Source organism: Ursus americanus, chromosome 29, assembly GCF_024610735.1.
Source record: "Ursus americanus isolate L20-20 chromosome 29, mUrsAme1.1.p, whole genome shotgun sequence".
Lineage (NCBI taxonomy): Eukaryota > Metazoa > Chordata > Mammalia > Carnivora > Ursidae > Ursus > Ursus americanus.
Window position 1 is genome coordinate 214,560 of NC_142155.1, and position 26,182 is coordinate 240,741.

General features: G+C 34.2%; 1 protein-coding gene across 9 annotated transcripts in view; it reads left to right on the plus strand.

The window, feature by feature from the left end:
- SNX14 (sorting nexin 14) overlaps nt 1-26,182 on the plus strand; it is an 81,166-nt gene that overhangs the window by 25,836 nt on the left and 29,148 nt on the right. For 5 of the 9 annotated variants that reach the window (XM_045798408.2, XM_045798413.2, XM_045798420.2 and 2 more), the window contains exons 7-17: nt 3,141-3,225; nt 7,739-7,895; nt 9,441-9,516; nt 10,671-10,715; nt 10,807-10,887; nt 10,987-11,101; nt 17,907-18,062; nt 18,436-18,560; nt 19,050-19,108; nt 21,605-21,631; nt 23,932-24,064. In XM_045798408.2, the coding sequence (XP_045654364.2) occupies nt 3,141-3,225; nt 7,739-7,895; nt 9,441-9,516; nt 10,671-10,715; nt 10,807-10,887; nt 10,987-11,101; nt 17,907-18,062; nt 18,436-18,560; nt 19,050-19,108; nt 21,605-21,631; nt 23,932-24,064 (1,059 nt within the window). The remainder of the gene's footprint in view (nt 1-3,140; nt 3,226-7,738; nt 7,896-9,440; nt 9,517-10,670; nt 10,716-10,806; nt 10,888-10,986; nt 11,102-17,906; nt 18,063-18,435; nt 18,561-19,049; nt 19,109-21,604; nt 21,632-23,931; nt 24,065-26,182) is intronic. The other 4 variants (XM_045798437.2, XM_045798461.2, XM_045798469.2 and 1 more) reach the window with 2 other exon arrangements.

The window sequence follows — 26,182 nt, forward strand, 5'->3', positions numbered from 1 at the left end:
GGTAATCTTTATTAAAAGACTTAAAAATGTCTATACTCCCAAATTTAATTCTGTTTTGTTAATATATTTTAAGGAAATAATCAGAGGTATATGTAAAAACGTATGCGTAAAGATTCATTGTAGTATAATTTATAATAAGGAAAACTGAAAAGAAAAGCTGACATCTAATGATAAGATTGTTGATTAAAATATAGTACATGCCAATTATAGAAATCTGTGCAGCCATGGAAGATCATTTTATAGACTAGTACTTATTTACATGAGAAATTATTTTTCTTATATAATCAAATGGAAGAGGCTGGAAAGTAATATATGTGGTATTTTTCCACATTGAAAACAAAGCTCACATATTAAAGCTTGTTAATATATATATAAATTAAGGACACATATATATCCTTTTCACTGTTAACTCTTACTATCATGGTAGGTTGATGCTGATTTTTGGTTCTTTCTATGTGTTTCTTTCTGTTCACTTTTTTTTTTTTTTGTATGAGCTTTTTACCATTTTATAAGTAGGAAAAAGTTGTCAAAATTAATCATATTGTTTAATAAAGGTCTAGGCAGCTGTATAAACTAATTGAAATAAAAGATTTGGTAAAAAATATTAATTGGTTGATGATAAGCCACTTAAATTACAACTTAGAGTAAGTCAAATAAAATTAGTTGATCATAAAGCTGACTCATTACAATAAATTTATCTATAGGTATTACTTAGTAGAATAGCTCTGCTCTGTTAGGCTTTGTAATAGCCTGGTGATTTTAAAATCAAAGTACTTCATCCTTGGATTGTGTTACATGTATTTTTTGGTAACAGCATTATTGAGGTCTACTTTGTATACCAGACAGTTCATCTTTTTAAAGTGTATAATTCAGTGGTTTTTAGCATATTCCTAGATTTATACAACCATCACCACAATTTTATAACATTTTTATCACCCAAAAAGAGACCTCATACCCTTTAGCCATAAACCCTTGTTCTCTCATCCTCTTAGATCTAGCCAATAGCCAATCTACTTTCTGTCTCTCTAGTTCTGTTTATTCTGGACATTTCATATAAATGGTATCATGTAAAATGTAGCCTGTTCTGATTGGTAATTTTGACTTGGTATAATGTTTCCAAAGTTCATCCATGTTATGTTGTAGCATGTATCAGTACTTCTTTCTTTTTTTATGTCTGGATAACATTCCATTGTGTGGGTATGCCACATTTTGTTTATTCATCCATCAGTTGATGGACATTGGATTATTTCCACTTTATGGCTGTTATGGATAATGTTGCCATAGCATTTGTGTACAAGTGTTTTTGATGGTTGTGGGGATATATGTTTTCATTTTTCTTGGGTATATACCTAGGGATATAATTATTGAGTCAAATGGTAACTCTATTTAACTTTTTGATTAACTGCCAGACGCTTTTCCAAAGTGGCTGCACCATTTTACATTCCCACCAGTAGTATATGAGGGTTCTGATTTCTTTATATCCTTGCCAGAGCTAGTTATTATCTCATTTTTTAAAATTCTAATCATGCCTAATGGGTATGAAGTGGTATCATTGTGCTTTGATTTGCATTTCCTGATGAGTTATGATATTGAGCAACTTTTCATTTGCTTATTGGCCATTTGTATGTCATTTTTTTTTTTTTGGAATAATGTCTATTCAAATTCTTTGCCTGTTTTTTAACTGGGTTGTCTATGTATTATTGAGTTGTAAGAGGTCATACATATGATTTGCAAATATTTTTTTCTGTTTTCTGGATTGTTAAGCTTTCTACCCTTTCTTTTCATTTTATCTGCATCACTGTCCCAGCAGATAAGAGGGTCATTATCATACCCATTTTATAGAAAGTACCTTTGTCAAAGTGTCAGAAGTAGTAGTTAATGGGCCAACGATTATGCCTGGTCATCTTATTCCTGGTACAATGTTCTGTCCCTGATACCATTGCCTAAATAATATAAATTGGCAGTTGGGGATAATGAAAACAAAGAATCATCCGCAGTGTTTTTTTAAATTAAAGTTTAGTGATGAACCCATTATTTTACCTTTTTGATTCTGACCTGAAGTCTCTAAAATGGAACTTAAAAAGGAAAATTTTCATGAGTATTCTCAGAAGACAAGATTTTATAAAGTGTTTGAAAATGAAAACATCCAGCTTATTTGATATCACAGCGACCTTTAGTCATTGAGGACAAAAAGCCAGAGAGAAATGAAGAGTAATGTTATTTTGCAAAAAGGTATACTAATAACAAAAATATTCCCCCTTATTGAATATGCTTGATCTTATATAGCTTAAAGATATCTGTAAACTCTTCTGGGTTTTACTGGTAAATCACTAAAAATTGGGGGTTTATGATTCATCACATTTATTAGATTTATTAGCCTGTGATTCCCCCTGCTTCCTTAATATGGACTTTAAAAAGAATTGAAACTTTAACTCAAAACTGCTGTGATGCAGTTTTGTCATGCTTTTGAAAAACGGAAAATGTATGAGTTTTGTGGTAGAAGATAAGCCTGTTGAAGTCCAGTAAACATGCTTTTTGGTGATTCATTTTATTTGCAATTTAGTTCTAGTTATTTTTTTTCTCTTATGTGTGTACCTATAAGCCTCCAGTCCTCCATCACTTACCTACCATAGTCACTACAGTTACTAGCCTTTAAGCTGAAAAATGTCTGTGGGGAATCATGAAATTCAATATTGTTCCAAAATAGAATGCTTCTATATAGCTTAAAACCAAGATTTGTCTTGTAAGCTGAATAAAAAAACTTCATTTTTAAGTAACCTTAATAAATAGAAATTTATGGCCCCAAAGGGATGATAAGTTACTTGAGATTTTTCTTTGAATGTGTTTGAAAGAAACACATTAAAGAAATCAATAAAGATACTGTTTTGTGAGAAAATTTAGTATATATAGTGCATGCATATTAAGATATATTTTCTTTAGTGTGATAAAGAAACTGTCTAAAGTTATAGTTAGTATGATCCAAGAATATAAAGCACTTTTAAATTATATTTTTGAAAGATTCTAAATATATCTCTACTTTTTAAGATCATGTGTTCCAGTATCATAAATGTAGTGCTTCTGCCATTGTGACTCATTGATGATTGTTTTAAAAGTTTTATTTTAATGTTGAATTTTTCTAGGTGGATATTCCATCTATTATAACCAAGAAACTATTAAAAGCAGCAATGAAGCATATAGAGGTGATAGTTAAAGCCAGTCAGAAAGGTAATACAGTTTTCTATTACAAAGTTTGAGTGATTTTTATATACCAGCTTTCACCTTAAATACCTAAGTATGATTACTGATGCATTAACTGATACTCACAAGTGCTGTGAATGTATTCCTGTAAACCAAAATCCTTTTCAATACTTTGTTTATTGTGTGATTGTGAAAACTCAGGAATCTATGAAAATTAAAATGTAGTTATTTAACTTTAGATAGTAGTATTGATGACTTTCATCTTCTTTTGGATGATAGTCTGTTGCCTTTATTACTCCCTCTGAGGTGTCTCTCACATCTCTTCCCCCTTTCTCTTCTTAATGATTTCAATAGTTTTGACCTATTCCAGCCCATCCTATATATTGCTACCATGTTAATTTCAATTCTCATGTTATCTCTCTACTAAAAAAAATTTAGTGACTCTGTTACAAGAGTCTAAATTGTATATTTAAATACTTTCTAGTCAGATATTTTGATTTACTCTTATCTTTCACTATGTATTATGTGTTGCCTGGGATCACCTACTTGCAGTTTTTTGTGAATGTCCTGGCCTTTATGGTCATGATTTGCACATAGCATACATTCAGCAAATGTTTTCTGGTTGAATGAATGAAATCTTTATTTGGGACTTTTCTCGCTCTTAGCTCAAACTGATTTTTTTTTTTTTTAAACAAAATTACTTCTGTGCTCTATACTTGGATCTTTGCAAAGCTGATTTTCCTTGTGTTTGCATTTGGTATTCTTTGTGGGTGCTTTCCCAATGCTTTTGGTATTCTCTGTCAGTGCTACATATTACTCCATGTAGTAACTGTGTAAAAGAGGTTGCATGGTCATATTTTCTGGTACTTACCATACATTATTCCCCTTCTGGAAATTCTCTGTAAATACCAGCATACTAAAATCTCTGAGCAGTCCTGCAGCAAAGAAATGGCTCTAACTATTTAAATAGTTTTTAACTTCCCACATCCCAAACTCATTTGAGCACAGAGCCAATTTTCCCTCCCTCATAATATCAGTTAATATAAGCAGTTCATTTGGGGAAATTATGTTCTAGGCAGAGTTGAAGTAAAAATAAATCAGATTATTAGTTTATTTGTTTTTTTGGAATGAATAATTCCTCAGTTATGGAAGCATTTCAAAACATATATATATTTGAAATTTTTTTCTGTGTTCAACTTATAATATTATAACAACTAAAAATAGTTTTACTTTCAACATATTTAAAAAGTAGAAGAGTTTGAATATGTGTACTTTAATTGTTGAATAAAAAAATTAACTTAAAAATCATTGTCCTGTCACTGGCAAAAACAAATTAGAAGATAGCAGTTGTCAAAGGCTACTTTACTATCAGAAAAAAAAAGTAGGAAAAGTGTTTTTTTTATTAGTAAATTTATTCATTATTATTATTTTTTAAAGACTATTTGAGGGAGAGAGACAGTGAGAGAGAGAGAGAGAGAGAGAGATCACGAGCAGGGGTGAGGGGTAGAGGGAGTAGCAGACTCCTTGATGAGCAAGGAGCCCAATGCAGGACTTGATCCCTGGACCCTGAGATCATGACCTGAGTCAAAGGCAGACACTTAATGAACTGAGCTACCCAGGCACCCTATTATTATTATTACTATTTTAAAAGATTTTATTTTTAAATAATCTTTACACCCAACATAGGGCTCAAACTTACAACCTGGAAATCAAGAATCACATGATCTACCGACTGAGCCAGCTCGGTGCCCCAGTAAATTTTACTTTGTAGAGCAGTTTTAAGTTTATAGAAAAATTGAGCAGAAAGTATAGAGAGTGCCTATATATATATCTCTTTTTTCCCCTATTAATGTCTTGTATTAGTTGGTACATTTGTTACTATTGATATACCAGTATCGATAGATTATTATTAACTAAAGTCTGCAGTTTTCATTCAGGTTTACTCTTTGTATTGTACATTCTACGGGTTTGGACAAGTGCGTAATGCCATGTATCCACCATTACTGAATAGTTTCACTGCTTTAAAGATCCCCTGTGTTTCAGGACCGCATTGGACTCCTTGCTCAGCAGGGAGCCTGCTTCTCCCTCTGCCTGCCGCCCCCCCCTTGTGCGTGTGTGCTCACTCTCTTTCTCTGACAAATAAATAAATAAAATACTTAAAAAAAAAAACAAAACCCTGTGTTTCACACAGACATCTCTCCCTCTTTCCTTCATGAACCCCTGGCAACCATTGATCTTTTTATTGTCTGCACAGTTTTGCCTTTTCCAGAATGTGATGTAGTTGGAATCATACTGTAGCCTTTTCGGACTGGCTTCCTTTATTTAAAAATATCGATTTAAGGCTCCTCTATGTCTTTTCATGGCTCGACAGCTCATTTTTTTTTACTGCTCAGTTATATTCCAGTGCATGAATGTGCCACAGTTTGTTTATCCATTCACCTATTGAAGGACATCTTGCTTGCTTCCGAGTTTTGGCAGTTATGAATAAAGCTGCTATAAACATTTGTGTGCAGGTTTTTGTGCGGGAGAAGTATTTTTAATATAGTCTTCAGTAATAGATTGTGCAGAAGGACCTTACTCTCCAGCCTTTCATCCAGAAGATATCTCTTTGTCATGGATTCTGGAGACCTTTCTTGTTTTGATCTGAAAACTGCTAATCTATAAGGCAGTAGATATACTGATGATTACTGGGGATCAATCCATGTTGTGTTTTCCAGCATCTATATTTTGCTTATATTCCCAATTAAGATTTTCCTCCTTATATTCTATCTTTTGCCTGATTTCTTTATTTTTCTCATTATCTAGAACTGCAAAAAACTCTCATGTCTGACAGTTGCTGAATAGATTCCAATCTCGTGTTTTAATTTATATATTATGTGTGAATGCTTAATCACATTGAATGTTATAATTATACATTTTGCATGATGACTTTTCAGTGTTTATGATTGCTTAACTATTTACTGATGTGGGAACTAAGGGTCATAGGGATTATATCATTTGTTCAAGATCATATCAGTTTGTTAAGTAGAGCTGGAATTTAGCATGGCTAAGTCTCATTTTAAATTCTGGCTTATGACATAAATTAAAAAAAAAAACCTGTGCCCCAAATTCTTGGAGAAAATTGCTTAGTAAATAATTGCATAATTTTGAAATAAAATGCGTTTCTTGTAATAACTACTTCCATCTTTGCCAGGCCTTCTTTTGTACCTCAGGCACAGATAGCCTTCATATACCTTCTTAGTACTCACATTATTAGAGTGCATATAGTGGCTTTTTTTGGGTAAATGTGCTTGCATTCTCTTTGAACAAAAATAGAAGAAAATAGTCAAAAATAAAGCCATTGAATTAGAGTTAAGATTCCTTTCATATTGGGGGCGCCTGGGTAGCGCAGTCGTTGAATGTCTGCCTTCAGCTCAGGGCGTGATCCTGGCGTTCCGGGATCGAGTCCCACATCGGGCTCCTCCGCTGGGAGCCTGTTTCTTCCTCTCCCACTCCCCTGCTGTGTTCCCTCTCTCGCTGGCTGTCTCTCTGTCACATAAATAAATAAAATCTTAAAAAAAAAAAAAGGATTCCTTTCATAGACTCTGATTTTAAAACTCTGCACAGAGTGCAAATAGGGGAAAGCGTGACTTGTTTTCCTCCTTATCTTTTGAGGTCTGTAAAAAGAAGTGACAATACTATTACCTTTAAGTTAAAATATTAGTTTGGGACACCTGGGTGACTCTGTTGGTTAAGCCTCCGACTCTTTGATTTTGGCTCGGGTTATGGTCTCAGGGTCATGAGATCCAGCCCAGTGTCAGACTCCACACTCAGCACAGAGTCTGCTTAAGATGCTCTCCCTCTGCCCCTCCCCTCTGACCCCCCTCCCCCGTCTCCCCACACTCTCTCTCTTTCTCTAAAATACTAGTTTAGTACTTGGCCTTTTAAGAAAATGTTCTGTTAATATAAATTTTATAATTACTTAATGTTCATTAAGTAATTTATCTGTTCATGGACTTCTGTATTATACAGTTCTATACATCTTAAATCTTATACTCTGAGCAGGAGACACAGAATTTAACCAAGGAAGACAGTGCTTTAAAAGGTTACCTGAATGATTTAGATGTGAAAGCAGAGAAAACAAAGAGTTTTAACAGGGTTTGTGTGTGTATTTGCAGAGGATGAACAAGGTATAACATTTGATAACAGCAGCTTTGGATGTTCTAGAAGTTTTCTGTAGTTTTTTCCACTTTTTAAAATATTTGCTTTTGTTTAATATCATTCGTAGAGTAGTGATATGAATTAAAATTCTTCTTTGCCATGGGAAAAGGTCTTTTTATCATTTTTTTACAAATTTAAAAAACTTATGGCAAGGAGGAAAATTATTCTTTTTATATCCTTTTTGTGAAAAATTTCCCTGTAGAATACATATTGGAAACAAAGGAGGGCTAGGAAAGGAATGACTGTATAAATGGTTTTCTGTTTTTTAGTGGAAATGACTGAAGTTATTTAATGTTCCTTAACTTCTTTCAATATTTATTTTTTTTATCTCTATTTATAGTAGAAAATACAGAGTTTTTACAGCAAGCTGCTTTAGAAGAATATGGTCCAGAGCTTCATGTGGCTTTGAGGAGTCGAAGAGATGAATTACACTATTTAAGGAAACTTACTGAACTACTTTTTCCTTATATTTTGCCTCCTAAAGCAACAGACTGCAGGTATAAATAGTCCGGAAAATGTCATAGCAGTATTTGCATACCATGCCATATGTATATTGCTATTCTTGATCATAATAGGAGTATACTAAAACTTGAGATTAACCTATAATGTGAATAAATTTTCATTTAAGAAATATAATTTGTCATGTCTTAAAATGTCATTTTAGGTGCTAAGTATTGGTCACGTGTTGTGTTGCTTAGAATTTTTTGGGGGGGTAAGTGATCTTGGGAAATCAAGATAAATATGAATAAAACCAGCTTTTTTATTTGAGATCATTATACTTTGTTAATTTCTTGGTGTTTCATTTTAAAGACATAAACATTGTGACTCAGTGGCAGAAACACTTTGAATAAACTAAACAGACCAAGTTTCTGTTTTAAGGTTATACCTGGCAAGAATAATTAGAATTCATCTAGACCATCCTTCCTTGTTCTGGCAGGAACTTTTTTAGATTTTTCTGTAAAGTTATCTCATTACTCTTACCCTGATAATTCTTTTTTTTTTTTTAAAGATTTTATTTATTTATTCGACAGAGAGAGAGACAGCCAGTGAGAGAGGGAACACAAGCAGGGGGACTGGGAGAGGAAGAAGCAGGCTCCCAGTGGAGCAGGGAGCCTGATGTGGGGCTCGATCCCAAAACGCAGGGATCACGCCCTGAGCCAAAGGCAGACGCTTAATGGACTGCACCACCCAGGCGCCCCTATTTTTAAATTTTTTAAAAGATTATTTGTTTAATTGACAGAGAGCGAGTGCACAAGCAGGGGGGAGCAGCAGAGGGAGAGGGAGAAGCAGACTTCCCGCTGGGCAGGAAGCCTGAGTCGGGGCTGGATCCCAGGACCCTGGGATCATAATCTGAGCCAAAGGCAGAGACACTTAACCGACTGAGCCACTCCAGGGATCCCTTAGTGATGTACTTTAAATAAATATTACTTAATTTTATTTGTAACATTTTTTTAAAAGATTTTATTTGACACACAGAGGGCACAAGCAGGCAGAGCAGCAGGCAGAGGGAGAGGGAGAAGCAGGCTCCCCGATGAGCAGAGAGCCCAATGCGGGGCTCGTTCCCAGGACCCTGGGATCACAACCTGAGCTGAAGTCAGACGCTTACCCGACAGCCACCCAGGCACCCCATAACACAAAGTTTTTATTAAAAATTTAAAAAATTTTAAATATTTTAATGAAAATATTTTAAACAGATTAATGTATGTTAATTTAAATATTATAATTACAAATTGTATTATTAGTTTTAAACATTAATTTAAAAATGTATTAAATATTTTAAATATTCTGAGATGGAGAGTGTTTTCTAATGCTCACCCAAATCCCTCCTGTTGAGGAAATGCTTTTCTCTCTTAAAAATACTCTCTTTTAGCCAGTTCAGGGATCCAAGTATGGTCTTGGGAGCATAAGCATTACTTGGGAGCTTTTTAGAAATGCAGAATCTTGGGGCATACCTACCGAATCATAGTTTGCATTTTAACAAGATCTCCAGGTAGGAACTGATGTAAATCACTAAATATGTGCAATATTATTTGTTTTTCCAGATCCCTGACCTTACTTTTAAGAGAAATCCTCTCTGGTTCGGTGTTCCTTCCTTCTTTGGATTTCCTAGCTGATCCAGTAAGGCTTAAAAAATGGTTTTAAATTGTGGTAAAATACATACAAAGTTTACCATCTTAAATGTTTTTGTATGTATAGTTCAGTGATATTAAATACATTCATTGTTGAGCAACCATCACCACTGCCTATATCTAGAACTCTTTTCATCTTACAAAACTGAAATTCTATACCTATTAATAATTCTCCATTCTTCTTTCCTCCAGTCCCCTGGCAACCACCAACATACTTCCTATCTCTATGAATTTGACTCCTCTGGTACCTCATATAAGTGGGTCCATGCGGTATTTGTCTTTTTGTGACTGCCTTATTTCCCTTAGCATAACGTCTCCAAGATTCATCCATGTTGTAGCATATATTAGAATTCGTTCCTTATCTAGGCTGTATAATATTCCATTGTAGGTATATACCACATTTTGCTACTTATGCATCCATTGATGCTTGAGTTGCTTTTACTTTTGAACTGGTAAGATTTTGAAGAAACAGGAATAATTTATAAACATTTTAAATGCTGAAGTCAGAATAACTTTTTTTTGCCCACTTTCCTAACAGTGGGACCCAACATCACATTAAAAAAAAAAAATTTATTGGGGACGCCTGGGTGGCACAGTGGTTGAGCGTCTCCCTTCGGCTCAGGGCGTGATCCCGGTGTTATGGGATCGAGCCCCACATCAGGCTCCTCCGCTATGAGCCTGCTTCTTCCTCTCCCACTCCCCCTGCTTGTGTTCCCTCTCCCGCTGGCTGTCTCTCTCTCTGTCAAATAAATAAATAAAATCTTTAAAAAAAAATTTATTTATTTGAGAGAGAGAGTGTGTGAGCACGAGCTGGGGCCAGGGCAGAGGGAGAGGGAGAGAGAATCTCAAGCAGACTCCTTGTTGAGTGCGGAGCCCCACATGGGGCTCAGTCTCACAACCCTGAGATTGTGACCTGAGCCAAAACCAAGAGTCAGATGCTCAACTGACTGAGGCACCCAGGCACCCCCTGCGTCACAAATTTTTTAAAGTCCCTCTGTGTTACATGCGTGCAGATGCTTTGCCACTGTTCCATTTGCTTCTTCGTTTTTCTAGAAACTTTCACAATATGAAAAAAGCTTTGAGAATTTTAGGTAGAATATAGTAATGGAATTATTTTGACCTATGTATATTATTTTCCATTAGGATACTGTGAATCATTTGCTTATCATCTTCATAGATGACAGTCCAGTGAGTATTGAGTATTAAGTATGAATTTTGATTCATATCCGTTAAAGCACATGGCACTTTTATTGAATTAATAAATTCTCTTTCTTCAAAGCCTGAAAAAGCAACTGAACTGCCTTCCCCTTTGGTTCCATTCTTGCAGAAATTTGCAGAACCTAGAAATAAAAAGCCATCTGTAAGTATTTTTTAGCAATAATGTATATTATTTTTGATATAAACAATTTTATCACATGTTTGTATGGCCTTAACTTATGCTTCTCCCATATTGTATCAGGTGCTGAAGCTAGAATTGAAGCAAATCAGGGAGCAGCAAGACCTCTTATTTCGTTTTATGAACTTTCTGAAACAAGAAGGAGCGGTGCATGTGTTGCAGATATGTCTGACTGTGGGTGAGGCTTACCTGTGCACTTTACCAAAGTCATTTTTACACTTTTTAATTTATTTACTATATATTTTAAATACATTTGAATGTTTTTTATCTGATTTTGTAGTTGTCATGTGTCATTGTACTACATTTCATTTCACTAGATACTCTAATACCACCTTTGAGTTGTCTCTTAAGTGTCCACTCCTTTCCAGATTGGAACATAATTTATAACTGACTTCTAACGAACTGACTTCTTTTTTTAAATATAACTTAAAAAAATTGAGATATAATTTACACAGTGAAACTCACAGAACTTAAATGCACAGTTTGATCAGTTTTGACAAATCTATACATCTGTGCAACCTACACTTTTATCAAGATACAGAACATTTTCATCACCCCAGAAAGTTAGGGCCCTTCCCAAACACTCCCACACCTGTCAAAGCAATCACAGGTCTGGTTTCTCTCACCACAGACTAGTTTTGCCTATACAGTTTCCTTATATAAATGGAGTATATGGTATGTACTCTTTTATGCCTGACTTCATTGATTCAGGATAATGCCTTTTAAGATTGGTTCATGTTGTGTAGAGGAATAGTTTGCTCTTTTTTTTCTTAAGTGGTATTTTGTATGAGTGTACCATGTTTTTGTTTTTGTTTTTTTTTAATCCATTCTTGTGGATTGGTATGTCTGGACTGCTTTCATTTTTGGGCGATTATGAATAAAATTGCAATGGACATTCTTGTATAAGGCTTTTTGTTGGGCATATGTTTAATAACTGGAAGTAGAATTGCTGGGTACAGGGTAGGTACATATTTTGTTTTATGAGAAACTGCTAAATTGTTTTCCAAAGTGGTTGTACTTTTTATTCTCCCTAGCAAATATGTGAGACTTCTGGTTGCTCCACACCTTTACCAAAATTTGGTGGTGTTTATTTATCTTTTTAATTTTAGCCACTTTAGTGGGTGTTTGGTGGTATATGATTGTGCTTTTAATTTGCATTTCTCTAATGACTGGTGTTGAACATTTTATCATATGCTTATTGGCCATTCAAATATCTTTGTACATGGAAGTGTTTAAGTCTGCCTATTTTTTATTGAATTGTTTTTCTTTTTGTCATTAAATTATAGGAATTCTTTATATATTTTAGATGCAAGTCTTTTGTCAGAAATAAGTATTAAGAATGTTTTCTTCCAGACTATGGCTTGTCTTTTCATTTTCTGAATAGTATCTTTCGATGAGTAGAATTTTGAAATTTTGATGATATTCAGTATTTCTGTTTTCTGGTTAGTCCTTTCATAGACTTCCTTGGGAAGTCCTTGTTACCCTAAGTCAAGGTGATACTTGCTCGTTTTTTGCTGGATGCATTATAGTTTTATATTTTACATGTAGGTTTGTGATCTTGAAATATTTTTCATTGGTATTAGTTGGGGGGGAGGTTCATTTTTTCCCACCTGTGGATATGGATATCCAGTTTTTCTGATACCCATTTTTTGAGGAGACATTTTTTTTTCCAATCTTGAGTTGCTTTGGCATCTTTGTTAAATGATTTGACCATATACGTGTGTTCTGGATTCTCTTTTTTTCCATTGATTCATGTCTGATTTTTTGGCTAATACCATCATCTTGATTATTATTATATAGTATGTCTTGAAGTCAGGTGACCTAAGGCCTCCTATTTCTTTTTTTTTTTTCAAATTGTTTTGGCTATTCTAGGTTCTTTGCATGTCTATATACATTTTAGAATCGGATTGCCTATTTCCACACACACATGCACACACATGCTCATGAATACATACACACATATGCACGTACACACACGCACAAAGCCTAGTTTACTTTGGAGTTTTTGACTGGAATTACATTAAATCTATAGTATTGATCAACTCAGGGAGTAATGCCATCTCAACAGTATTTGGGTTTCCAGTTTATGAACATGGAATATTTTTCCATTCATTTCAGCCTTATTTAATTTCTTTCTATAACATTTCATAGTTTTCACTGTAGGTCTTTGTTTTGAAGGTATTTGCGTGTGGTATTTAAAATAATCTTTAAATTGTGGCTAATAAACAGAAATAGTATTGATTTTTCGCATATTGACTTTGTATCCTGTGCCCCTTGCTACATTCACTTATTAGTTCTGGTAGCTTTTTTGTACATTTCCTTAAGATTTTCTACATCCATAATTATGTCATTTGCAATGTAGTTTTACTTTCTCTTTTATAGTGTTTATGCCTTTTATTTCTTTTCATTGCCTATTGCAATGGCTAGGACCTTTATTATGTTGAATTGAAGTGGTAAAAGTTGACATCCTTGCCTCATTCCTGATCATAGGGGGATATCACTTAGTGTTGTACCATTAAGTATAGTACTAGTCTGGTTTGTTTTTGTTTTTGTTTTTGTTTTTGGTAGATATCCTTGATCAGATTGAGAAAGTTTCCTTCTCTTCCTGGTTTGCTGAGAGGTTTTTGTTTTGTATTTGTATTTGTTTTGTATTTGTTCCATATATTCTTTATTCTTTTACTCCTTTCCTGCCTTTCTTTGGGTTACTTGAGTATTTTTTAGTATTTCGTTTTATCTCTTCTGTCGACTTTTTATTTATGTCTCTTCTGTTCTCTTGTTTTAGTGGTTGCTCTGAGATTACACTGTCAGTCTTTAGCACAGTCTTCGTTTAAAAATATTTAGCTGCTTCAGGAACACTGTAAGAAATTCAGTGTATTTCCAGTTACCCCCTTCTGCCTCATGTTGCTGTTACACATTTTAATTCCGTGTAGGCTATAAACTACAATATATTGGTATTTCTTCTTCAACTCTCCACCCCCCCCCCCCATTTTGACCCTTAAGGTATCGGTATATTTACCTTTCTGGGACTTTTTATTTCATTCTGCAGAACCAGGTTTCTGTTATCATTTCCCTTCTGCTGAAAGAAATAGTTTTTACATTTACTATAGTACCAATCTGTTGGAGGTGAATTCTCTTAGTTTTTGTCTTTTTTTAAAAATTTGAATTCAGTTAATTAACATAAATGTATTATTGGTTTCAGAGGTATAGGTCAGTGATTCATCAGTCTTATATAATACCCAGTGCTCATTAACATCACAAGCCCTCCTTAATGTCCATCACCCAGTTACCCCATCTCCCCATCCACTCCCCTCCAGCAACCCTCAGTTTGTTTCCTATAGTTCAGAGTCTCTTATGGTTTGTCTCCCTCTCTTCCCCTATGATCCTCTGTTTTGTTTCTTAAATTCCACATGTGAGTGAGATCATATGATAATTGTCTTTCTCTGATTGACTTATTTCACTTAGTATAATACCCTCTAGTTCCATCCACATCATTGCAAATGGCAAGATTTCATTTTTTGATGGCTGAGTAGTATTCCATTATATATACGTACCATATCTTCTTTATGCATTCATCTGTCAATGGACATCTGGGCTCTTTCCATAGTTTAGCTATTGTGGACATTGCTGCTATACACATTGGGGTGCAGGTGCCCCTTCCGATCACTGCATTTGTATATTTGGGGTAAATCCCTAGTAGTGCAATTGCTGGGTCATGGGGTAGTTCCATTTTTAACTTTCTGAGGAACCTTCATACTGTTTTCCAGAGTGGCTGCACCAGCTTGTATTCCCACCAACAGCGTAAGAGGGTTCCCCCTTCTCTGCATCCTCTCCATTATCTGTCATTTCTTGACTTTTAATTTTCGCCATTCTGACTGATGTGAGATGGTATCTCACTGTGGTTTTCATTTGTATTTCCCTGATGCCGAGAGTGATGTGGAACACTTTTTCATGTGTCTCTTGGCCATTTGTATGTCTTCTTTGGAGAAATTTCTGTTTATGTCTTCTGCCCATTTCTCAATTGGATTATTTGTTCTTTGGGTGTTGAGTTTGATAAGTTCTTTATAGATTTTAGATACTAGCCCTTTATCTGATAAGACATTTGCAAGTATCTACTCTCATTCTGTCAGTTGTCTTTTGGTTTTGTCAACTGTTTCCTTTGCTGTGCAAAAAGCTTTTTATCTTGATGAAGTCCCAATGGTTCATTTTTGCCTTTGTTTCCCTTGCCTTTGTAGATGTGACTCGCAAGAAGTTGCAGTGGCCAAGGTCACAGAGGTTGCTGCCTGTGTTTTCCTCTAGGATTTTGTTGGATTCCTGTCTCAAATTTAGGTCTTTCACCATCCATTTTGAGCCTCTTTTTGTGTATGATGTAAGGAAATGGTTCATTTTCATTCTTCTGCATGTGGCTGTCCAATTTTCCCAACACCATTTGTTGAAGAGACTGTCTTTTTCCCATTGGATAGTCTTTCCTGCTTTGTCCAAAATTAGTTGACCGTAGAGTTGAGGGTCCATTTCTGGATTCTCTATTCTGTTCCACTGATGTATATGTCTGCTTTTATGAGAGTATCATACCATCTTGATGATTACAGCTTTGTAATAGAGCTTGAAGTCTGGGATTGTGATGCCACCCGCTTTGGTTTTCTTTTTCAATATTCCTTTGGCTATTTGGAGTCTTTTCTGGTTTCATACAGATTTTAGGATTATTTGTTCCAGCTCTGTGAAAAAAGTTGACAGTATTTTGATAGGGGTTGCATTGAATGTATAGATTTCTCTAGGCAGCGTAGACATTTTAACAATATTTGTTCTTCAATCCATGAGCATGGAACATTTTTCCATTTTGTGTCTTCCTCAGTTTCTTTCATAAGTGTTCTGTAGTTTCTAGAATATAGATCCTTTACCTCTTTGGTTAGGTTTATTCCTAGGTATCTTATGGTTTTGGGTTCAATTGTAAATGGGATCGACTCCTTATTTTCTCTTTTTTTCTGTCCCATTGTTAGTATATAGAAATGTATCCAATTTCTGTGCATTGATTTTATATCCTGCCACTTTGCTGAATTCCTGTATGAGTTCTTGCAATTTTTCCACATAAAGTATCATGTCATCTGCAGAGATTTTGACGACTTCTTTGCCGATTCAGATGCCTTTTATTTCTTTATGTGGTCTGATTGCTGAGGCTAGGACTTCTAGTACTATGTTGAACAACAGTGGTGAGAGTGGACATGCCTGCGTGTTCCTGATCTTAGGGGAAAACCTCTCAGTTTTTCTGCATTGAGAATGATATTCACTGTGGGCTTTTTGTAGATGTTTTTTATGATACTGAGGTATGTTCCCTGTATCCCTACACTGTGAAGAGTTTTAATCAAGAAAGGATGCTGTACTTTGTCAAATACTTTTTCTGCATCTATTGAGAGGATCATATGGTTCTTGTCCTTTGTTTTATTAAAGTAGCGTATCATGTTGGTTGATTTGCAGATGTTGAAGCACCATTGCAGCCCAGAAATAAATCCCAGTTGGTGATAGTGAATAATCCTTTTAATGTACTATTGGATCCTATTGACTAGTATCTTGGTGAGAATTTTTGCATCCATGTTTATCAGGATGTTGGTCTTAATTCTCCTTTGCTCTGGGGTCTTTCTCTGGTTTTGGGATTAAGGTAATGTTGGCCTCATAGAAAGAGTTTGGAAGTTTTCCTTCCATTTCTATTTTTTGAAATAACTTCAGAAGAATAGGTATTAATTCTTCTTTAAATGTTTGGTAGAATTTCCCTGGAAAGTTCTCCGGCCCTGGACTCGTTTGTTGGGAGATTTTTGATTACTGCTTCAATTTCCTTGCTGGTTATGAGTCTGTTCAGGTTTTTTATTTCTTCCTGTTTCAGTTTTGGTAGTTTATATGTCTCTAGGAATGCATCCATTTCTCCCTGATTGCCTAATTTATTGGCATATCGTTGCTCATAATATGTTCTTATAATTGTTTGTATTTATTTGGTATTGCTTGTGATCTCTCCTCTTTCATTATGATTTTATTTCTTTGAAAGAAAAAGAGAGAAAAAGAAAAAGAAAGAAAGGAAGAAAGAAAGAAAGAATTCTTGTCTGTTATCTCTTCAGATATTCTGCCTCATTTTTTTTCTCCTTTCCCTTCAAGTCTCCAACCAAGATCATATATGTCTTGTTCCTTTTTTAAAACTATTTCCTTTCCTCTCTGTGTTTCAGTTGGATAATTAAAATTTAGGGGGTGAACTCCATATTAATACCTCTTGTAATAAGGAAAGGCTGTTAATATTTTGTCTATTCTGCTATCATCTGTGATTTTAGAAAAAAAGATTCATTTGTTCACACGCTCAGCTCCATCAGTAATCTAGTCTCTGTGATAGAAGGAAATATTTTTTAAAAACATTGACTGGAACTTAAAAAAAACTTTAGATTTCACTGTCATTTAGTAAATTGGATTTCAAAATATTAAAGACCCTTGGTATAAACAATTAATCAAATATGTTCTTTAAATATACTATTGTAAATTTTAGAAATTCGTATTGCTATGCAAGTATTTACATACTTTATATTATCATATAAAATATTTGGTTAACTGAGTTTCTCTTTCATCTGGGTAGTAATTTTATTTCCAATTAAATTTTTTTTAAAAAGCTTAAAATGGGGGCGCCTGGGTGGCACAGCGGTTAAGCGTCTGCCTTTGGCTCAGGGCGTGATCCCGGCTTTATGGGATCGAGCCCCACATCAGGCTCTTCTGCTATGAGCCTGCTTCTTCCTCTCCCGCTCCCCCTGCTTGTGTTCCCTCTCTCGCTGGCTGTCTCTCTCTCTGTCGAATAAATAAATAAAATCTTTAAAAAAAAAAAAAAGGTTAAAATGATAAATGGATTGTAATTGCTGCTTTTAATATTGATTACAATTAGGCTAGGAACAGTGTATTATGTTATATATTAAATTATATTGAATTAATTCATTTTTTCTTACTTTTTCCTAATTTGCTAGAGGAATTCAATGATAGAATTTTACGACCAGAGTTATCAAATGATGAAATGCTGTCTCTTCATGAAGAGTTGCAGAAGATTTATAAAACATATTGTTTGGATGAAAGTATAGACAAAATTCGATTTGATCCCTTTATTGTAGAAGAGATTCAAAAAAGTAAGTCAAAGATGTTGATGAGAATATAGCCCTTTTACAACTTTTTAATGTTTTTGGTTTTCTCCTGTATTCAGTGTTTATTATTACAACAGCTGTGTGAGGTGCACAGGTAGCCATTACCCTGTTAAACTAACAAGATGAAAGCTTTGATGAAGAAATTTACTCATAATTTGTATAACTAATACTTGCCAGAACTGGAGCTTGGTGGTTCTGGTTCCTTATCCTAGTTTGATTTTTATACCTTACAAGTGGCTTTTCTGCAAAACATAGTTTTAAGACTGTTTGTATGCTCTTTCACTGTTATTTTAAACTAATTTATAATCTATTTATGGTATTCATAAACAATTTCTACAATATAATTTTTTTTTAATAGTTGCTGAAGGCCCATACATAGATGTTGTGAAACTTCAGACTATGAGATGTCTTTTTGAAGCATACGAACATGTACTCTCTCTCTTGGAGAATGTGTTTACTCCTATGTTCTGCCACAGTGATGAGGTAAGTCAAAATATTAATCTTATTTAAGGATTTTTCTTCAAAATTTAGTAGTGGCTTTGATATCAATAGGTAAGTGATTCAAATAATAAACAAAAATAAAACATGATTAATTAAAAAAGTGAATACTCTTTCACTACAGAAATTAACGGAGATTAGAAGTTTACTGTAAAAGTTCTCAATACCGAAACCATATTTGTATATATCTGATTAGGTAGATTGTGACCAGATTGGTTTACCTGATTTGCCATGTGCCTGAGTGGCTTTGTAATACTGTGGTGTTGCAGAAACTCCATTCTTCTTTTACATACATTATTTACAGACATGGGGAAATCAAATCGCTTGAATATCTCCATTTGCAATATTGTAATCCTTACTCTATTTGCCTGTTTTTGTTTTCACTTGATTTAAATTTTGTTTTCTTTAAAGTGGAAAGTCGTAAGGTAAAAAAATAGCATGTTTTAATATAAAATAATCATAATTTTTTTAAAGTATTTCAGGCAACTTTTAAGAGGTGCAGAATCACCAACACGCAATTCAAAATTGAACAGGTAGGTATGATAAGTCATCTGTGTGGTTTGTTTTTGTTCTTGCTGATGCTAATTATTCTTGTGATAGTATCATCTTTTTTAGTATGTTTTTCTTTGACTATGTGGTTCGATTGCTATATAAGTAAACAAGATATTTTATTAAGTAATTGTAGAGTTGTACTATATATAATAATCTGAAAATGCCTGAAATTCTTTTAGAAAAACTTAACAAGATACACACCATTGCCTTGCTGATATCATAATTAATACATATTGGTGCTTAATCACCTGCTTTATTGGATCCTGTGGACGACATGCATAAATGAAATCTACAGATAACTCAATTTTAGATGGATTTTTTCCCCCCAGAGAATACTTTTTATTAGAGTACTTACTGGTTACAAATATGGAGAGGTTTTTCTCTCTTTTTCCCATCTCACTTTCTGGAAATATATGTGTGCAGTTATATAACTCAGAGAAATAATAGAAAAGAGAGCTTTATCCATTTATAAGCTGGATAAGTAATGTCTTGATTTGCCCTTACATCATTGTATGTACAAAATTGACGCATAACAAATCTATAAATCCACAGAATGGATATTCACATTGCTCTCAACACCTTCCAGTTTGTTTGAGCAAGATCTAATATATAAATAAGTTGGAGATGTGGTACAAAGACAGAAGTAGGTCAGAAACTGGAGTAAGTTTTTCGATAGTACAAGGAAAAATGTGAAAACCTTAGCCATGGGGAGAATATACTGTATTTTTTTAAATTTTTATTTTATTTATTTATTTATTTATTTATTTATTTATTTATTTATTATTTTTTTAAAAGATTTTATTTATTTATTTGACACAGAGAGAGACAGCCAGCGAGAGAGGGAACACAAGCAGGGGGAGTGGGAGAGGAGGAAGCAGGCTCCCAGCGGAAGAGCCTGATGTGGGGCTCGATCCCAGATTGCAGGGATCACGCCCTGAGCCGAAGGCAGACGCTTAACGACTGCGCTACCCAGGCGCCCCTATATTGTATTTTTTGACATAACCTAGGGATGTAGAAACAGATTTGAATTTTTTGAGTGTTGAATTTATATATTACAGTCATGAAACATTGACAACTTAATAAAAAGTCGATCCTTGTTATTTAAAACATTTTACCCAATCCAAGTACCTCTCTGATTTGAATACTTTTTAAAGACTTTTATCAAATTTTCCAGCATCGTTTGAGAAGCAGGTGGAATTTATTTCTGTTTATAGACAGGATGTTTGGAGTGCCATAGTAGAATATTAAGCTTAATCACTCTCCTGTATAGGGCCACTTAAGGGGAAGTGGTTCTTTGATCTTGTAAGCCTGCCGAGGAGCTAAGTCAGGGTCATAACTTCAGACCTGGAAAACTTTCTTTGCCACTTTGAGAACACCTGGTTGTCTTCAACATACTACACTAATTTTGCTCTCTTTAAAATATAAAATAAACAGGAAGAAAATATGGGCTCTTTTCATTGTGGGTACTGATTATGGTCTTTAAAAGTATGTTTTTCTTTATATATATATATATATATATTTTTAAAGATTTTATTTATTTATTTGACAGAGATAGAGACAGCCAGCGAGAGAGGGAACACAAGCAGGGGGAGTGGGAGAGGAAGAAGCAGGCTCATAGCGGAAGAGCCTGATGTGGGGCTTGATCCCAGAACGCCGGGATCACGCCCTGAGCCGAAGGCAGACGCTTAACCGCTGTGCCACCCAGGCTCCCCTGTTTTTCTTTATATTGACCTGACTTTAACTATCAGTTTTGTCAGGACTCTGCTTCTGTGGTACTTACTCATTTACCTATATAAAATAAGTAAAAGACTTAATGTTCTTTCGTTGAAAATTTAGAATAGCATTGCTTATTTGCTAAGTGGCTTAAAATACGTCAAATATTTATTCATATATTTTGTCTACATTCTGTTTAATTGTATTTTAAAAGTAAAAATTTTAATGCATATTAATGTTAATGTGTTGTTGTGTTTCTTCCATGCTTGAAGGATAATTTAAAAAATATATTTAGGGATTTTTTTTTCACTTTGTTTCTTAGCTTAAAACATGTATTTCAAAATGTGTGGATCACACATAATTATATCTAATATGGACTTGAATTTTGTGTTGGAAAACATGGGGTTTGTTTTCCGTGCCAAATTTTTGGTGCTTAGTCTCTGCATACTTTCCCCCATATCAAACAAATGGTGTCCCTAAATGAAGGCAAAAAATACAAAGTTATTTCCTGACATACTAGTTTAAGAACTTTTTATAATGATCTAGAATTCATACCCCCAGTTCCCCCCGAAAACAGCCATGGTACTTTCTCTTTCCTTTATTAGGTTATACAAATTCTTTCCTTTTGCAAAGATAAATGCTATCCAGTTGTGTAACTTTTAAAGCTTCTAAATTTTGTTTTGTGTTCTAAAGTGAAACTTGTTTAATATCTGGGCTTTCTCTCTCTCCTTTCCTTGTATAATTTCACATATCTGCTACTGCAGAGGTAGCCTAAGTTTGGATGATTTTCGGTAAGTCTCGAGACAGCATGTGATTTTTTTTTCTGTATAAATTATCTGTTTAAGTTCAGAAAGTATACCCAAAACAACCTAAGTACAACAAAAAGGGGAAAAGGAAACACTGCTATTATTACTGCCTTTATATCAGCTATTTGGGATATCCTTTTATTTATTTATTTTTAAAAAACATTTTATTTAAATTCAATTTAGTTAACATATACTATATTATTAGTTTCAGGGGTAGAATTTAGTAATTCATCAGTTGCGTATAACACCCAGTGCTCATCACATGCCCTCCTTAATGCGAGTCACCCAATTACCCCATCCTCCCACCCATGTCCCCTATGGCAATCCTCAGTTTGTTTCCTATAGGTAAGATTTTATTTATTTATTTGAGAGAGGGAAAGAGAGAGACTCTAAGAGCGGAACCAGGGGGAGGGGCAGGCTCCCTGCCGAACAAACAAGGAGCCTGATGTGGGACTCTATCCCAGGACCCTGGGATCATGACCTGAGCCAAAGGACGAGGCTTAATCCGCTGAGCCACCAGGTGTCCCTGGGATATCCTTTTAAAATTAGCCTCCAATTTGATTCTAGGTATCTTCTTTTTGTTTTCATTTTTATGATTTGATTTTATCTGTTTTTTGAAGTAGACTCCACGCCCAGTGTGGAGATTGAACTCACAACCCTGAGAACAAGAGTCTCATGCTCTACCAATTGAGCCAGTCAGGCCTCCCTGGATGATATCTCCTTTTTGAAATAGCATGATATATGTCATAAAATGAAAATGTCAGTTTAAAATAAAATGAAAAGCTAGTATCTAGCTTTTCAAAGCTATTGATTCATTTTTTTGTTACTGGTTTTGCTGAATTACTTTTAGAATTACTTTGTTTAAAGAACTTTTTTTTAAAGCAAGAAATTACAGTATTTGTGCATTTCTGGGGATAATCAGAAGTGAGATATTTTTTTAAAATGTCAGATTTCAAAAAGCCTTATTTTTTATAATCCAAATTCTAGAGATTTTAGTAATATTTTGTTAACATTTTCATAATTGGTTTTGGAAACACTATCAGAGGGAATTGTGTTTACAGTGCTGGATTTAAAAAAAAACACTGAATTCTTGTTTAAATAAAATAATCTTGTTTAAGTACCCTTTTTACTACTAACTGCTTATTAGAGTTTTTCCAGTTTTAAAATAAGTTTGATTTGCTCCTTAGACATGTATAAAATGCACATATCATTAATGTACCAGGTATATTTGAAACTTGATCAGTTTATTTTTATTTCTGTAATTGTTGCATTATTTCAGTAAATAAATTTTGCTTGTAGGAATAATAGCTATCCATTAAGTTAAGCATCCAAAGCAAACTTTTTTGGATTTTGAAGTAGTCTTTTTTTTATTTGGGTATTTGTTGTACAGGCAGCATTACTTGGTGAGCATGAGTTTTAAATTGGGTAAAAGTTCTGCTTTTCTTTGTTGAAACATGGGATAGTAGGCTGTAGTGGAGGAAATTTTTGCTGCTTTTTGGCTTATTTTTTGTTGTTGCTTTCCAGCTATTTCTGCTTTTAGAAATTTACTTTTGAAAAAAATTACAAAACCAATATTTAATATGTATGTCAGAGCAGGCTGCTTCCTTACACTACATTTGCTTTTGTACTTATGTTTATTGCTAACCATTCCCTTTGGCATTTATTTCCTTCCCTTTGGCATTTTATCTTTTTGTTATTGTTATTACTTTGAAGTTAAGTAAGATGCATTTTATACTTCATTTCTCTTTTGGGTATATGATAATAAAATTGAAATTTGCTTAAAAATTTTCAGTCATAGAGGACAGAATTTTTTTGTCAGGGTCTGTCTAAAAATGAAGGACTGAGAAGGTCATAGTTTTATATTTTTTTCTGTTACACTATGCTATTTTAGCAGTGCAGTTCTAAATGGGTACATTGTTTTGAATGTTGGTCCTACCACATTTTTTGTTATTTTAGAATATGTATGGCCGTGAGAACTATGTACCACTAGGGGGCTCTCATCTTTTAAACATTTTAGTTCAGTTACTGTTTTAAAAAGGTGAATTCCAAACATTTATTAGTAAATATTGTCCCATTTATTCATACCCCCAAATTTAAACTTTAAATGTTCTGTCACTTTTGGCTTCTGAGATGTTGGGGCTTAATCTATGACTAAGAACTCCAAAAATTATGTTAGCTCTACCTTCGGTTTACCCTTTTCACAGCTATTTTTGTTATTGTTTAGAGTAAACTAGACTGTCATGATAATTTGCTATGTACTTGATACATTTTTGTTTAATATTTAGGAGCACACAGAAAAGAGGAGAATCATTTGGAATCAGCAGAATAGGTAGCAAAATTAAAGGAGTATTTAAAAGTACCACAATGGAAGGAGCTATGTTGCCTAATTATGGGTTAGCTGAAGGTGAAGATGACTTTGTAAGTAAAAATTCTTCAATTTGATATATGTATAAATTCAGACCTACAATGGCATAAAAAATTGGACATGCTTATTTTCTATTTTCTCTCTCCTTTATTTTACTTATTTCAGACTACTTTTTATCCCTTATTTTTTTCATTAGTTATTATAGTTTCATGGTGCTAATCTAATTTGTAAAGATCCTGAGCACTAAGCTAACTGCTTGTTAAGGCCAGAATGATTTCTGTTAAGCTGAGATAGTTCTAATAGTCAAACAATTTGCCATCTTGTGGTTAAGCTTTTACTTTGTATCCTGATCTTATCTCTTTCCAACCATACCGTCCAGGCAAACAGAATTGTTGATGGATGTCCTTATTCCTTGATACTCAAACTGTGATTGGTGCATCAACAGTATCAGTATTACCTGGGAGCTTATTATAAGTGCAGAATCTCTGGTTCCATCCTAGACCTACTGAATCAATTTGCATTTTAACAAGATTTGTGGTTCATTTATATGCACTTTACACCCACCATGCTATTTTATCTCTGTGATCTTTGCACATTGTGCTGTCCTTGGAATACCCTTCCTTTATTTATCTAGAAAATTCATACTTAACTTTCAGAATCCAGCTGCTTCCCTTAAGCCCTTACCTGGGTCCCCAAGTAGAATTGAACATTCCTCCTTTGTGCCCCTTGTTAGATAATATGTTAAAGCATGCATCAAAAATTGTATTTGAAATGATATGTTTATGATTGTTTTCCCTACCAGTTAGTTCCATAAAGAGATATTGTCTCATTTGTACTTTTTATTTGTTGAACAAATCTTTATTAAACAGAGTTCCTGAATCCTTATTTTGCTCTTTAATGGCTGAGCAGTGGGGATAAAATGATGATTAAGATAGAGACTTTGCCCTTAAGAGATTTCCCAACCTGGATATCAAAAGGGATGAATAGTAGTGATTGGATTGGCAATGACCAAGAAGAAGGAATAGGGGAGAGAAAAGTATATAAACCCATTTTTTCCTCTTACTCCTTTCTTTTTGACCTCTGTCCCATTGCGTGATGAATTGTTAAGGAGATTCATTGCTTCTTCATAATTTAAGTGGAAGAAAATCTTAATTTTTTTTTTCCTTCTTAGGTAATCCAAATAAAACATTCTTTTTTCTGTTTATGCCCTTGTCTTTTCTTAAAAGTGCGGGTAGAAGAAAGACAGTAGACCAGAGGAAGTAGTCTTTTTTCAAAATTATGTTTATTTATGTATTTTTAAAATTTTAAGCATATTATCGTCTCAATTTTTTAATTATATAGAAAAGTGGAAACAAATTTAAAATACCACCCATAATTCTACCACTCAGTAACCACTTCTGTTAACATTTTGGTGATTAAAAAAAAAAACCTTTCCTTTCTCATCCACATAGATTAGGCTAAATTATGTATATAGGTTGCTTCCCCATTCTCTTCCCACTTAATATTACAACGAAAGCATTTACCCATGTTATTGTGAACTTTCCAAAACACAATTTTTGTTTGGGAAGATGTACTTTTTATTTTTTGTTCTGCTTGATTACTTGAAATATATGCTTTTTTTGTTTGTTTTTGTTTTGTTTTTTTTTTTTTTGCTTCAGGAATAGGAGGATAGTCTTTAAAAAGATGAGAGAGTTCCGTTTTATAGTGGCCCAAGGAAGAAGGAAATTCTTGATTTGGAAGCAAAGATAGTGATAAGGAAAAGTATAAGAAGAGAGCAAACTAATCTCTAATACTCTGAAAAGAAAAGGTATGGGTGAATAGGCTGTTGACCCAGACTAAGATGGTGTCAGTTAGGATTTAGAGTGCACCGTGCTATGGGTTTTTTTTGTTGTTGTTTTGTTTAAAGTTTATTTATTTAAGTAATCTCTACCCCCAACGTGGGGCTTGAACTCACGACCCCAAGATCAAGAGTCACATGTTCTTCCAACTGAGCCAGCCAGGCACCCCAGCACTGTGCTAGTTTTCTTTTTTTTTAAGATTTTATTTATTTATTTGACAGAGAGAGAGACAGCCAGTGAGAGAGGGAACACAAGCAGGGGGAGTGGGAGAGGAAGAAGCTCAGTGGAGCAGGGAGCCTGATGTGGGGCTCGATCCCAGGACTCTGGGGTCAC